Source organism: Geotrypetes seraphini, chromosome 9, assembly GCF_902459505.1.
Source record: "Geotrypetes seraphini chromosome 9, aGeoSer1.1, whole genome shotgun sequence".
In the NCBI taxonomy this organism is placed as follows: Eukaryota; Metazoa; Chordata; class Amphibia; order Gymnophiona; family Dermophiidae; genus Geotrypetes; species Geotrypetes seraphini.
The window spans coordinates 29,015,646-29,031,655 of NC_047092.1; the positions used below are offsets into that span (position 1 = coordinate 29,015,646).

The 16,010-nt window shown below is 39.5% G+C and overlaps 1 protein-coding gene across 6 annotated transcripts in view; it reads right to left on the reverse strand.

Annotated features, from left to right (window-relative positions):
• ASB15 (ankyrin repeat and SOCS box containing 15) overlaps positions 1–16,010 on the reverse strand; it is a 41,923-nt gene that overhangs the window by 25,575 nt on the left and 338 nt on the right. For 4 of the 6 annotated variants that reach the window (XM_033958057.1, XM_033958060.1, XM_033958055.1 and 1 more), the window contains one exon: positions 2,390–2,534. In XM_033958057.1, coding sequence (XP_033813948.1) covers positions 2,390–2,526 — 137 coding nt within the window. In that variant the 5' untranslated portion in view covers positions 2,527–2,534. Of the gene's footprint in view, positions 1–2,389; positions 2,535–7,753; positions 8,072–15,730; positions 16,007–16,010 lie in introns of those variants that run through there. The other 2 variants (XM_033958058.1, XM_033958059.1) reach the window with 2 other exon arrangements.

Sequence of the window (16,010 nt, forward strand, 5' to 3'; positions counted from 1 at the left end):
AGCATGTATCACAAATTTGAATCTTATGCATATGAGAAAAACATGATTTCTCGACTCTCCACAAACATGGTGCAAAATAAATCACCTTGGTCATTCTTAGATTCATATGTTCATTCTAACCAGTTCATTCTGCCTCTCTATCTATCTATCTCTCTCTTTTTCTCCCTCTTTCTTTCCCTCTCTCTTATTTCACTCTCCCTGCTTTTCTGCCTTTCATATATCTTCTATTAGCAGTTACACATACCCTAGATTCTTTTTATTAATCTGGTTGTAAGTAAATGATTATAGATATGGACTTTTTCTATACCATTGTGTCTTATTCAGATTTTGTGTGTTTGAACTGCTTTCTGTAAATTTCTTATAATATTCAATAAAAACTATTGAACTAGAGAATGGGCTACTGGGCTTGATGGACCATTGGGCTGACCTAGTAAGGCTATTCTTATGTTCAAACTGGTTTTCAGGATATCCATGATAAGCATGCATGAAATATATGAGGGTAAATCAAAAAGAAAATGCAAAATACATCTAATGGCTTTAATAGAAGTAACTGTGAGCAATTGAACATATCACTTTTCCACATAGTCCCCATGCAAGATGATGCATTTGTTGTATCATTCAACTAGCTTCCGCATTCCTGCAGAGAAGAAGATTAAGCTGTTCCCAAAGCCAGGTGAGCACCACTTCCTCTGCTTTATTATGCTTTGTCTTTTGCTCTCCGGGTTGCAATGATGCACCCATTCTTGTCATTGGTGACAATTCTCTCCAGAATACTTAGAATGTCTTCATAAAGTCTCAGGAACTAGGTTGCAACCTCCACATGCCGTTGCTTGTGCTGATCAGTAAGCTGCTTGGGAACCCATCGTGCACAGACTTTCCTGTATCCCAAGTCATCATGCATTATTGCAAATGCAGATGCAAAGCTGATTTTCCAATCTGCAGCCAATTGAGACACCGTTATCCGTCGGTGTTCTCTAATCAAGGCATCTGCCTGTCAATGTGATCTCTTCTGCGCGATGTTGAAGGGCAACCAGAACAAACTTCGTTGGTTATACCTATTCTTCCCACTTTAAAACTTTTTACTCACTCATAAACTTTTCATTGATTCATGATGCTATGTCCATACTGAGTCAAAGAAAGTGCACTACCTGCTGTTCTTCGATGGTGCAATCTTACAATGTAGTGTCCATGTTTCTGATCTCATGGCTAAAAACAGCAGACTGTGGATGTGGATGTCCTGAAAGATTATTTTTATTCGCTCTTCACAATAAAAATACAAATAAAAGTCTGAATTAGTAGTACACGTATGATTGTCCTGATCTCATGGCTGCCACATGACTAAACATAAGGACATAAGAATTGCCATACTGGGACAGACCAAAGATCCATTAAGCCCAGTATCCCAGTTGGAACCCAAGCACAGTACCGGGTAAAGCTTTGGATTCTCGCCCAGAAATAGCTAAGAAAAAAAAAAAAAAAAAATTTAAATTGAATCAGGTTGGGCAGACTGGATGGACCATTCGGGTCTTTATCTGCCGTCATCTACTATGTTACTATCCTGTTTCCAACAGTGGCCAACCAAGGTCCCAAGTACCTAGCTAGATCCCAAGTAGTAAAACAGATTCAATGCTGCTTATCCTAGGAATAAGCAGTGGAGTTCCACAAGCCATCACAATAATGGCCTATGGACTTCTCTTTTAAGAAATTATCCAAGCTTTTTTAAAACTCTGTTAAACAAACTGATTTCACCACATTCTCCGGCAACAAATTCCAGAGTTTAATTACACATTGTGTGAAGAAATATTTTCTCTGGTTTGTTTTAAATCTATTACTGTCCACCTCTTCTACAAAGCCGCGTAGCAACAGCCCCGAAGCCCTTTAAATCTCTATGGGCTTCGGGGCCGTTACTGCGTGGCTTTGTAGACGAGGGGGTTAGTGTCTTCATCACGTGCCCCCTAGTCCTAGTAGCAAGCTTTTCACATCTACCCTTTCCATTCCACTGCACTGTGTGTGGACAAACTATCCAAAGGACAACGTACAAGTACATATGCTGCATTTCACTAGCTCTGAACTGGTTATTTTAACAATTGTCTTTCATTTTTGATTCGCCTTCATATTTGCATGCAAACCTTTCTCTTGCATATTCATTGTGGACATCCTAAAAACCCAACCGGGTTGAGAACCACTGTTCCAGGAAACCAGCTGAAAGATGAGTAGCGCAGATTACACTTTGCAATTTCAAGCTGTTTTGCTAAACATACGACAGAGAAACTTATTAGGGAGGATTTATCCATAAATCTTCATTACTCATCTTTGTTGATTCCATAAACTTGTAGTATATCTTAAGAATACTATATCACCTTTCTGAGTTATGTTTAGTGACTTTTACCTTTCAGGATGGCAAGAAGATGCCCGTCCACTGGCTTCAATAGATTCTTGTATGCTCAGCTGAATAGCAGAAGCAATTAGATGACAGTCTTCATCACTATCATCAGCTCCTTCCATTGTGTTGAAAACACTTCCCATGCCACGTTCTGAATCAAGAAGCAAATAAAAAATGCTTACATTATGAACATACATTTACAGCAATATTCAGAGTTTACAAAAACGGTATTGTGATTTACATCTGTATCTCTCCATAAGTATTTTAAGTTTTCATTAAAACTCACATCAGGCTTAAATTCAAATTTTAAGTTCAAATTTGCATGCATCTGCTTCAAACAAATCTGGGGCCTAGCACCTTCCTACCTGCAAACACACTTTACTCTACACAACTCCACACGAACAACCAGAAACAAAAACATCTTCGCCTATCCTAAAATTACTGGCTGCAAATACAAATCCTACCTTGACAGAACCTTCATGTTCCAAGCTAACAGACAACAATCCTGGCTGGGAAACTACATAAATAAAACCAGACAGACTTACAACGCATTCCGAAAATCTATCAAAACCACTCTGTTTGACAAATTCATCACCTAAACAGACCAATCCGCGCTCTCTACACTTTTTCCCCCTACAAACTCGAAGCAATCTTCAGGCAATTCCTACCCCTCCCACTTTCAACCCCTCTTACATTTCCCTCCACTACTACCCTTTCTTCTGTAACTTTCCCCTCATGCATTTGTAATTCGCTGAATATCCAGCTTTCTTTCGATGTTGAACTGCTTAGAAGTCGTCTGACTATGGCGGTATAGAAAAATAAAATTATTATTATTAAGGAGTGAGATTCACATTAAGAATGACTGTAATTAAATTGCATGCTTACAATCATACCATTACAACCTGTCAATGAGCCAGTATTTTAAGGATGATTATAATAATTACAGAGCAAACCTTCTACCGTAATCCATGTAAAAAGGATGCACATTTTCATCTGGAAAAACTTAAGTGATTCTGTGTGTTGGTGATGCTCTTTTTGTTACAGAATAGAGACTAATATTCAATTGCACTGAATTACTCAATTAAATAAATGCAGAATTATACAAGAAAATAGTGCTGGAGGGATTCGTAGTCACCATTAGCCACCGTTTATAGAATCAGGCCCAAAATGTAATGTAATGTAATGTAATTTATTTCTTATATACCGCTACATCCGTTAGGTTCTAAGCGGTTTACAGAAAATATACATTAAGATTAGAAATAAGAAAGGTACTTGAAAAATTCCCTTACTGTCCCGAAGGCTCACAATCTAACTAAAGTACCTGGAGGGTAATAGAGAAGTGAAAAGTAGAGTTAGAGGAAAAATAAAAATAAAATAAACATTTTAACAAGACATTAAAATGTCTAGAATAGATGCTGTTCACAGATGACATGGATCATTGGGGACTTCTTTGAAGCTGATCTGGCACTCAGCAGACCTGTGATTCCAAATAATGATCTGGGGGTGCCAGGTATAGTTTGGGTATTTTACTGGGGAGATTAGATACTGTTAGGCAGGCATTTGACCTTTGCACTTTGGTCTCCTTTTGGTTGATGGGGATTATAGCTTCTATTTCCACACACCACTGGGATCCCTAAAGCCTCTTGGTCTACTGCAGGGGTGTCAACATTGGGTTTTCAGGATTTCCCCAATGAATATATTACATTACATTAAAGATTTCTAATTCGCCATTACCTTGTGGTTCAAAGCGGATTACAAAAGAGTTATAAATAGTGGGTTACAATGGAAGATCATTGGTGAATTCAAGAGAAGTTGAGGAGAAGAACAGGTAGTATCTGAGGGGCGGGAAGAAGGTATTTGTGATGTTAAGAGTGTTTCAGTGATTTCTTGAAGAGTATCATTTTTATTTCTTTTCTGAATATCTTGTAGTCGGGGGTGGTTATCAGTAGACTGGAGATTTGGTTATCTAGTTTTGCTGCTTGTGTTGCTAGGAGGCCATCATACAGTTTTTTCTGTTTGACTTCTTTGATTTGAGGGTATGTGAAAGGGGTGTGTGTCTTTCTATGTCTGGTTGGCGTAGTTTGGTTGAGGCAGTTGTTTAGGTAGATTGGGCTTTCTCTGTTTAAAGATTTAAATAGCATGCAGTAGAATTTAAATAGTATTCTTTCTTGAATTGGCAGCCAGTGTGAGTCGATGTATGCCTCTGTAATATGGTCATGTTTCTTCAGTGAAAAGATGAGTTTCAGAGCTGTATTTTGGATTGTTTGTAGTTGTTTAGTCATTGTTGCAGAGCAGGTGAGGTAGAGGATGTTGCAGTAATCCAGTAGACCTAGTATTAGGGATTGAACTATGAGTTGGAATTGTGGTCTTTCGGAGAATTTTCATACTTGTCTTAAATTTCTCATAACTGCAAAAGATTTCTGTATTGTTTTGTTTATTTGTGGCTGCATGGTGCAATATCTGTCTATAGTTATTCCTAGTAGTTTTAGGGTGGCTTGAATGGGGTAGTTGATTGAGTTGATTTCTATATTGGTTATGGTTGGGACTTTGTTATTTTCGAGGAGGATGAATTTTGTTTTGTCTAGGTTGAGTTTCAATTTGTGATCTTTCATCCAGGTCACTACTGCTTCTAGTGTTCGATGTAATGTGTCTTTCATGACGTTCTTTGGTTGATCGAAAGGTATGAGGATGGTAATGTCATCTGCATAACTATAGGAGTTTATGCCTAGATTGTTCAGGTATGTTCTGAGGGAGGCAGTATATAGGTTGAAGAGAGTAGGGGATAGAGGGGATCCTTGTGGTACGTCACAGAGGTTGGACCAAGGTTCAGATTTTACTTTATCCAAATTTACTCTATATGTTCTGGATTTTAGGAAGCCTTCAAACCATGAGTATACTTTATCAGAGATACCTATTGTGTCCAGAATATATATGAGATCTATTTGCATGCACTGCTTTTATTGTATGCTAATAGATCTCATGCATATTCATTGGGGAAATCCTGAAAACCCGACTGGATTGTGACCCTCGAGGAGGGACTTTGACACCCCTGGTCTACTGGGTCAAGGCACATTCCTGATGCTATTTCTTGGGTTAGATGCAACTTAAGCAAAATCTCATTAGGTGGCACCACAGGCCTAAAAGCTCTGTGGATCAGCAATCTTTCAGTTGGGTTGGGTGCTATTATGCAAATTTTACCAGGTAGCACTGCTGTACAAAAGAAAGGTGAGAGATACGATAGTGATGTTTAAATACATCAGTGGCATAAATGCATAGAAGGTGAGTCTCATCCAACTGTAAGAAAGTTATGGAATGAGGGCCTAAGATGAAGGTTAAAGGGGATAGATTTAGAAGTAACCTGAGGAAATACATCTTCATGGAAAGGATGGAAAGGACTCATGGAACAGTCTCCCAGTGAAGGTAATAGAGGCAAAAACTGTATCTGAAATCAAGATAGCTTGGAACAGGTACAAAGGATCTCTAAGGGAGAGGAAGGATAGTAGATGGCATGGATGGGCAGACTGGATAGGCTATATTGAGTTTATCTGCCTTCATTTTTTTTGTCTCTGTTTCTAGGTGAACAGGTCTGAGAGAAAAAAGATCTTTGTGTTGTAAATCAAACCAAGCCTGTAGCATCAAAGATTTTCTTTATTGTACTGTAAATCTCATACTCCCATGTGAATTTCCTGTGGAAGTGGGGAGTGTGTGGCGCAGTGGTTAGAGCTAAAGCCTCAGCACCCTGAGGTTGTGGGTTCAAATTCCACATTGCGTCTTGTGACCTTGGGCAAATTACTTAATCCCCCTTTGCCCCAGGTACATTAGATGGAATGTGATCCCACTAGGCCAAATAGGGAAAAATGCTTGTGTACCTGAATGTAAACCACTTGGGGCTCCTTTTATGAAGGTGCGCTAGTGTTTTTAACGCACGCACCGGATTAGTGCATGCTAGTTGAAAAACTACCACCTGCTCAAGAGGTGGTGGTAGCGACTAGTGCGTGCAGCATTTTAGCGTGCGCTATTCTGCGCGTTAAGGCCCCAACGCGCCTTCGTAAAAGGACCCCTTAGGCTATAAGTGGTATATAAATACTTAAAGAAATAAAGAAATGTAGTGGGAGTTTCAGCAGGAAAACAGAAGCTTAAAGATAGCATACATTAAGGATATAAATTTCAACTCACAGTTTGCAGATAGTTAGCTAGCATAAAAATATCAGCACTAACTCAACTCCCTCCATGCTGTGGATCTAACCATGTCTTTCCAAATGGCCATATTTTCAGCAGTTAAATATAGCTGCTTTAGTGAAACTAGATATGGGGGGAGCTGGATATTTTTGGTATGATGTCTAATCTAAATTTAGATGTTTTGAAGAAAACTTGCAAAAATCCAACAGGGAAAATTACCATTTTCAAAACAGAAAAACATCTATCTTTCGTTACTTTTTTAAATGAAATTGTAGCTCTGCCCTTTTATCCCAACTTTCAGTTAGTGAAGTTCAACGTTATATGTCTCTATTTGCTTGATTGTACCTGATTGTAAAAACCGCTTAGATAACCTTGATAGGCGGTATATAAAAAATCCTAATAAACTTAAAACTTAATAATATAATAAACTTAATAAATAATAAACTTAAACTTAAAACTTAATAAACTTTTATAAGTGTACATGGCTTTGAAATTTTTTTTATATAAGCGTTTTATCAAATTTTAAATAAAACTTGGAAACTTGGAGTACATCTATCTTTTTGAATCATTTTCAAAAATAAAACAATCAAATGAAAAACACACAAAAAACAGCCATTGGGACATAGGAGGGGCCAACATTCTTAGCAGACTGGCCACAAAGACATCCCAGCAGAGCAATAATAATAATAATAACAGCTTATATACCGCAATACCGTGAAGTTCTGTGCGGTTTACAAAAGATTAAGCAAAGGTACAAATTGACTGACTTCAAGAGGGGAAGAGGAAAGAGAAGTAATTAGACAGGAAATTCATTGCCCTAGGGGGCACTGCAGTGAAACTCAAGATCCCAGATACACATCTCACCATAATCCCCCTTTCATTGTGTGGCGAGTCCTCCAAACTCATCCAAAACTTACTGTATAACCCCAAACCTACTTTATACCACCCCAATAACCTTATGCCACCTGCATGTTGACACCAATATGAGGTCCGTTCAAAAAGTTCTAGGACAGTTTGAATTGCATGCCAATGGGAAGTTCTTTTGAGACATGCTAGGTGGCGTTGAGTAGCTTGAAACCTCACAAGTAACCTGCCTCTAGTGAATCCATGTTACTTCCAGTCCTGTAATCCACAGGATTCCAAAAATATCACTATTCTCAGTTTTAAAAGTGTTTCCATTAATTTACTTACCACAGAAGTCAGACTTATCGGCCTGTAGTTCTCTACTTCTTCCTTACTTCCATTTTTGTGGAGCGGGACTACATCCATCCTTTTCCAGTCCTCCGGTACTACTCCAAACAGTTACATTACATTGACTAACTGTATACCACAAATACTTTGAAAACGTAATTTATTGCAGTTATGCATAAAGAAAGAGTAGGAACAATCATTCAGAATTACAATATCAAATATAAGTACAGTGGTACCTCGGAATCCGAACACCCCAGAACTCGACCGTTTTGGAATCTGAACTTTTTTTTGTAGTAAATTTTGCCCCAGAATCTGAACTCTGCTTTGGAATCCAAACGCCCTGCACATTGTATATGTATATTTGTGCCCCGGAATCTGAATTCTGCTTTGGAATCCGAACACTCTGCACATTGTATGTGTGTGTTTCTGCCCCTAAAATCCAGTGTATTTACTGGACCCAGGAACGGATTAATCCAGTTTCCATTATTTTCAATGGGAAAAATTGTGTGGAACTCGAACGGGGTTCTGGAACGGATTAAGTTCGGATTCCAAGGCATCACTGTAATTTTAAATAATATTCCAAAAACTAATCGGCTAATTTTTCAACACATATTCCTGGCTTGCAAAAACAAATCAAAATGGTTGTTCTGAGGAGATAACAGTACAATGATACTATTCTTAGAAGTTATATGTAAATTATTATCTCACTAAAATCTATTCTTTCTTTCCTGCATATTTCCCACTTTGATTTTTAGGGCACTTGACTCTGATTGAGACTTCCATTTTGAAATCATTTTAACTGCAAATCTTTTTTATTTCTGCCCAAAATATCTGTTCTCCTTTTAGCTACCATAAACAGATAGATGTGAAAATAATGAATAAACAAATATCCCAGAAACTAGTAGCTTGTGAAACATGTAGCTAAGCATCAAATGCCACATAACACAGAGGAATTTCTGGTTTTCTTCACTGTTGAAGACTTTTTAGTATGCACACACACACAATCAGCACAAATTTGTAATTATATTTACATTATGCTAATTAGACAGCTACTATTAAGACTAGATATTCTCACCTTTCCTCTGGTAGTTCTTACAGTTAGGCCTGTATTTCTAACAGACACAACATTACTTTACAAGCTAGTGCGTATCATGTATTTCTAAAATTAAGTTCCCAGTTGGTGGTTAAAATAAGATATGACCTTGCACAAGTGTAACCTAAGCAGCACTCAAAAGTATTAGACATGGCTTCTATAGAGTATCATCAAAAGTAACACAAGATCTGATTCATGCCCTTATCGTAAGGCTATCTTTACCCTGACTGGTTCAACCAGTCATCGTAAAAACTGCTTTAAATCTTTCAAGTTAGTTATGTGCATACGATTTTACTGTAGATATGAACAACATTCCATGGAAATATTTGAAGACTGCACGTGCTTTCCCAAGTGTAGAGTGTTAGACTGACAGTAATGAAAGCCATAGTAGTAATAATTTCCATTTTTTCCTCATTAAGCATTTCTTCTCCTCATGGTTCTAATCTGTTTAATTTTTATTTTATCTTCGGGGGAGGGGGGAGTAATATTTGTAACAACAACAAATATGGGAGAAAATCAGTGGCAAAAAAAAGAGAACATTCATAATTTTGGCCCCCCCCCCCATTTATGAAGCCGCGTTAGCGTGTTTTTTGTCATTGGCTGCAGTGGTATTAGCTCCAACATTCATAAGAATTCCATGAGCATCGGCGCTTTTACCATCGCTGCTGGCAATAAAAAAGCCTAACACGGTGATTTTTATGGGGGCAACTTTTCAGTTAAGATTTCCTTGCAAATGTTTTATTTCCTATCAAGGGAATAAATATATATTTTTTGAGCCTGCCCAATTAGGTTTTTTCTTGGAGAGAAAAGGGATTCCAACGCAGCCAGAATGAATCAAGTGTTTAGTGCAGAATTTAGTTAAATAGTAGGTTAATATCTAAGTACTTCTCCTCAGGGGTTTTTCTGTTTATGTCTTGCCTACCTCCTTAAATTGAGGACTATATAAGTTAGTATATTGCTTTGTACATTTTCTTCAGTCAGTGTTGACTAACCATATGTATTTCAGTATTTCTTGTACCATTTTTGGGTTGTATAGAAATTATAAATAAATAATTTGAAAAATAAAAAGGGGAAATTTGTTAGGTAATTAGCAGGGTTATTTTGATGGACAAACATATAAAATACTCCTTAGTCTCCTCCTGAGCTGCTGTGGTGAAGGGGAGAGGAAGCAGTGAGGACTGGGAATTGTACTGGCTTGTGAGATTTCACAAATCAGTACAAGAATTAGGGGCAAACCCAGGTTTGTGAATTTTGAAAAAAAAAGTGTTACAAAATCAGAATAAACAACAAAAGAAATAAGAAACCAAAAAACTTGTGGGAGAAACAAAGTCCAAGTTGATGGCTTTATTAAGGAAAAACAATTAATCCACATAAAAACATCTAGGGCCGGAACCTCTAGAAACATAGGGTCCCTACATGGTCCGTGTTTCGACACAATTGTCTTCTTCAGGGGTTCCTACTGGTCCTAAAATTGAACTTGTGGATTAAAACAAAGATCTCTACATAAAACAGATGCACTCAAAACAACAGCGTCACGCTCCAAGCTCCCAGGTTCAAAAGTGAAAAATACTGGTAAAAAAATATCTGTAAATCCTGGGATTTCTTATACCCCCTTCTAAAATGTTCACCTTTTGTTACCTTATAGCTTGGCGGTACAATGCAATAAAACAGTATTTGTTTCATGCACAGGAGCCAGTTCTTTGGGTTCAGGGCACCCCCAATATTGAGTAAGTTCTTTCATTGTGTCCAGAAGTAATTTGTATTTATTTATTTATAAAATGTATAGCCCATATTGTTTGGGACCACCCATCATTTTGAAATGTTGGTATCTATGGTTCCATGTATCTACACTTTCTACACAAAAATATATTCCAAATATCCACAGAAAAAAAGTATGAAAAAAAAGTCTCATTGAATAAATTGGTTGGGTTGTGTCCATCTCCCTTGTACTTTTTTTTAGCAAATCTAAAAACTTTAAGCTCTCTTGTAACCATTGCCATCAAAAGAGCACATCAAATGTATTGAACCTTCCTATGTTAATTTATGTTAATTCACATGATGACAGTTTCTATTTAGCAGTTTCTATTGGTTCCCTTTGTTGGGTAATGTATTCTAAATCAAAGAACCAACAAGGAGCTGGCAAAAGAACTTTGGGATAAGTTATGAAAAGGCACAAATTAGAGGATGGGTATAAAAAATGGCAAAGTCCTAGAATATTCCTGGGAGCAAAAGTGGAAGAAGCATGATACCACAAAAGATTTGCCCTAGATTAGGCCATCCCATCCAAACTAGATGACAAAGCAAGGAAGAGACGAGACCCTGCAAGAGTTACTGTACGATAGTTGATTCTGTGAATAGACCTGGGCCCTTGATAAATGTTGACACATATAGGCTAGAAGTGAAAGGAAAATATTTATTTACATGCAGAGAAATCTGTTCTCTTCAAAATCAGGGATAAATAAACATATAAAGCTACTACAGCAGGGAATTAGATTTGTGGGTCGACGTTATGCTCTGGAGCTCCTTCCTCTTCTGGCAGCCTTCCCATCTGTCCCTTTCCCTTCCATCTGCATCCGCACCCCCTTCGGCAACTTTGCAGTGGCAGCGATTAAGACAGCCTGTCGACGTTGGGGCCCTCCCTCCCTATTTGTTTCAACTTCCTGTTTCTTCACAGGCAGGACTTGCAGAGGGAAGGAAGGCCCTGACATCGGCAAGCTGTCTTGATCGCTGCCGCTGCAGTCACTAAAGAGGGCTGCGGGGAAGAAGGCAAGATGAAGGTCTCATGGGTTATGGGGGTGAAAGAGAGTGGGGGGAGGGGAAAAAGTCATATGGGCTGGAGGAAGGGTGGAAAGATGCTGGCCACAGGGTGCAGGAACAAGGGAAGAGAGGGGACACTGAAAATGGAGACAAAATAGTGACAAATAATGAATTATAAGGATACAGAGGGAAAATGCTGAAAGGGGGAGGGGTAAATAGGAACACAGTGGGAGCAATGCTGAAAGAGGGGTAGATGGGTTTACAGAGGGAAGTAAAGCTGAAAGAGGCTAGATGGGCAGAGGGCGATAATACTGAAATGGAGGGTTAATGTGGATACAGGAGGGGCAATGCTGAAAAGGGGGAGAGGAGATAGGACCACAGAGAAGCAAAGCTGAAAACAGGTGGGGGGGGGGGGGGGAGATAAGGACATTGATAGGGCAGATAGTGGACATGGGGGTGTGTGTGTGGATAAGGACAGGGGCATAATGAAGATTTTGGAAAAGAGGTGAAATAGGCATATAGGTGAGATGGGCACACAGAAGGGTGATGCTGAAAAGAGGTGGAATGGTGACACTGACGGACACAGAAGGGAAATGCTGGATCAAGGAGAGATGGGGGGCTCAGGCTGGATGGAATGGGGAGAAAGAGGGCCAAGCTATATGGAAGGAGCACAGAAAGAGGACAGACATTGGAAAGAATGAGACAGTGAAGAGATGATGAGGAAAGCAGAAACCCAGAGACAACCAAGGTAGATAAAAGGTTTGTGGTGTTTTGTTTTTTGCTTGAGGATAAAGTAGTATTATAGCTGTGTTAATAAATGTTTATAATTTGAAAATGGAATAAGGTGATGTTTTTATTAGACTAATTTTAGGACATTTTAAGAGACCAAAACCCCTTTTGTAACAGTAGTTTATGGTACTGACCTGAGAGAGATTTTGGCCCCTTAAAGCTAATTGAAAAATGGTTAGGCATATAACATGGTATCTTATTTGTGATTGGTATTTCAGTCTTTTCAAATTTACATCTGCTGTCTTTATATTTTGCACAATATAGTAGGGGACATGCATTTCTGTTTATCTATTCCGTTTTCTATACTGTTCTCCCAAAGGAGTTCAGAATGGTTTACATGAGGTAGGCATTTTTCCCGTCTGTCCCAGTGGGCTCACAATCCATCTAATGTACCTGGGGCAATGGTGGGTGGAGGGATCAAGTGACTTGCCTAGGGTCACAAGGAGCAGCTGTGGTGCTGCATTCTATGCAAAATCTGGTTTCTTAGGGTACAGTTTTATTCTTGCCTACATATTCTATTTTTAGTTTGCAGTTATACTCTCACCTAGTATAGAATAAGGGGCTCATGAAAGAAAAATATGTCTAAAAACCCACCCAAATCCGCACTTGGACGACCTAAAAGACAGGTCATCCAAGTGCCGATAATTGAAATGGGTTTTTAGACATCCAGAGACTTTTTAGGCCTCTGAATTCTACTGTGCACCCAGAGCTGAAAGGGGCATTTTTGAAGAAGTGGTTAGGGCAGGATATGAGCCAACCTAGACTTAATCGTCATGCAGGGATAATCAAAAGTTTGACGAGACTGCCTAGACAAAACTTATATGTTGTTACTTAGGCGATCTAAAAACAGAAGGTGCCCAGAAGGTATCCAAAGTGACCAGATAACCATTGCAGACACAAAGTAGAGACCTCCACACACTCCCCCAGCGATCACTGACCCCCCTCCCACACCGCCATAAAAATTGGAATAAAAATGCACATACCTCACTCCAGAACATCAGCACCTGGCATAGGAAAGCCTAGTAGATCTGCACAGAGGTGGCTTAAGTAGTCTGGGGTGGGGGGGCTAGTAAAGCATGAAGAGGAGGACCCATGCCCATAAGCCACTCTAACCACTGCATTCATGGTGAAAAATGTGAGTCCACCAAAACCCTTTTCTACTGCCATATAGGTGGCACCTACTACTAATTATTTCTATAGCGCTATCAGATGCATGCAGTGCTGCACAGTGTCACAAAGAATAAGAGCTTACAATCTAAATAGGCAAGACAAGACAAACAGGATGTCATGGATACAGTTAAGGGGAACGGTTAATCAGCTGTTTGGGTTGGAGGGCAGAGGAGTAGGGTTAAGGATTGAAAGCTATATCAAAAAGGTGGGTTTTCAGTCTGCTTTAAACAAGAGAAGGGAAGGGGCTTGATGGACAAACTCGGGTCATTTATTCCAGGCATAGGGGGCAGCTAGATGAATGGAACGAAGTCTGGAATTGGCAGTGGATGAGAAGGATAATGCTAAGAGTGACCTATCTGAGGAACAGAGTTCTCTGGGATGTGTATAAGGAGAGAGAAGCAAGGAGAGATATTGAGGGGCAGTAGAATGAATACAAAACTTGTAGGTCAGCAATAAGATCTTGAACTGTATGCGATGGCAGATAGGGAGCCAGTGAAGTGACTTAAGGAGAGGGGTGACATGAGCATAGCGAGATTAGTAGATGAGTCATGCAACAGAGTTTTGCACAGATTGCAAAGGGGAGAGGCGACACCGCAGGATACCAGTTAGGAGTAGATTGCAGTAATCTAGGTGTGAGGTTACAAGAGCTTGGACAAGGGTCTTGGTAGTGTGCTCAGAGACGAATTTTGGTGATATTGAAGTGATAGAAGTGACAGGTCTTAGCAGCTTGTTGGATATGCATAGAAAATGAGAGGTCAGAATCGAAGACCACTCCAAGATTGCGAGCAGAGAGACTGAAACAATGACAGTATTATTTACTGAGATGGAGAAAGGAGGAGCAGAGGGTTTAGGAGGAAAGAGGAGCATCTCAGTCTTGGACATATTTAGTTTCAGATGACAGCAGGACATCCAGGCAACAATGTCAGCCAAACAAGCAGAGACTTTTTCTTGTACTTTAGGACTGCAGCCATAAGGACTATTGGGAGTTGTAGACAGGTGGGTATAGTAGGTTTTGGGGGCTCACCATGACCTGCAAAGGAATTGTGGTGAGATGTTTATATGGTACCCTTTTTGTGAAGTTCACAGCAGTGCCCTGTAAGGTGCCCCACAACTCTATTGCCATGTCTTGGTGGCCAGTCCATCACTTTGTTGGCCCCTCCCAAGTCCAAATGTCTTAGTTTAGGTATTTGTGACTAGATGATTTTTTTGGACGAGAATGTAGTATAAATATAGACGTACTAGCAGTTTGGACGATCAAACAGCTGGATGTAGAAGTAGACGATTTTCAGGGAAAAAAAATTTTTGGACGTATTTTTTGAGACTGGACTTTGGATGCTGCTAACTTTGGGTGACTAACATCCTAGGCCCAAAACGGACTTAGATGTTTGTTTTGATTATGCTCCTCCATGTATCTGTGTTCTGTGTGTGCAAAAAAAAATAAAAAATACTTTTTTGTTGGAATTGACTGTTTAGGATCAATCTGTACTAATCTGGTTTAATTTTACAATGGGTGTATTGATGTTCTAGTGCTCTCTGCAGTGGTTAAGATGCTGCCTTTTCCTAGGTGTGACTTGTGGATTATTACTAAAAATATATATTTTTTTCATATAGAGAAGAGGGTGTTAATAAATGACTGGCCCTGGGTGTCAAATATGCTAGGTACACCACTGCTGGCTGAACTCATAATTCCAGGCCCAATGCTGCAGCAGTAGAGGGTTTGTTTGTGTTCTTCATGTGTTGCCAAGCTCTCTGGGGCTGTTTGTTATACATGACCATTTGTTGAATGTTTTTAAAAGGTTGAGAGAGGTACTGAACCCGACTACGGTCAGAAAAGATCTAGTTTCCCTAGTTATGCTTTGAAATAAAGCCCACAGAGCCTACTATTTTGGTGTTTGGTTAGTGTTTGCAATTGCCCCTGATGCTTTGGATCTGTTACAGCTGGAGGACTGTTTAATGTTGTTTCCACATGGTTATCAACTCAAGGGTTGGTGTACTTCACTCAGTATTTTAGATTTACAACTGAAAGTCTGATATATCATGGGTGCCATGGAGTGCAATTATAGCTTGCTGCGACCCTGACTGAACACAGCAGGCAACCTCCTAGGGGAGGGGATAGGAGTGGGGCCATGCATCCTCTTTTTTTGCCTTCACAAATATGGCAACCCTACCTCCTCAGGGTGCTGAGGCAGCAGCTCTAACCACTAAGTCACTCCTCCATTCAATAGTAAAAGACAGGCTCAATTAAGTAGTACAGCAGGTAATCTCAGCTGCAGGCTCACTCTAGCCCCCTTCTCATCCCTGCAGGCTGCCTAGAAAAGAGGGATTAGAATACAAAAATCCTGCTGTTTTGGAGTCTGCAAAGAAGTGCTAGAACTGGATTTCCAGACAGTCTCTCCAGAAATTAAGCCCAAGTGGTGCTACGCCACGACTTTTTTAAACCTGCCATTC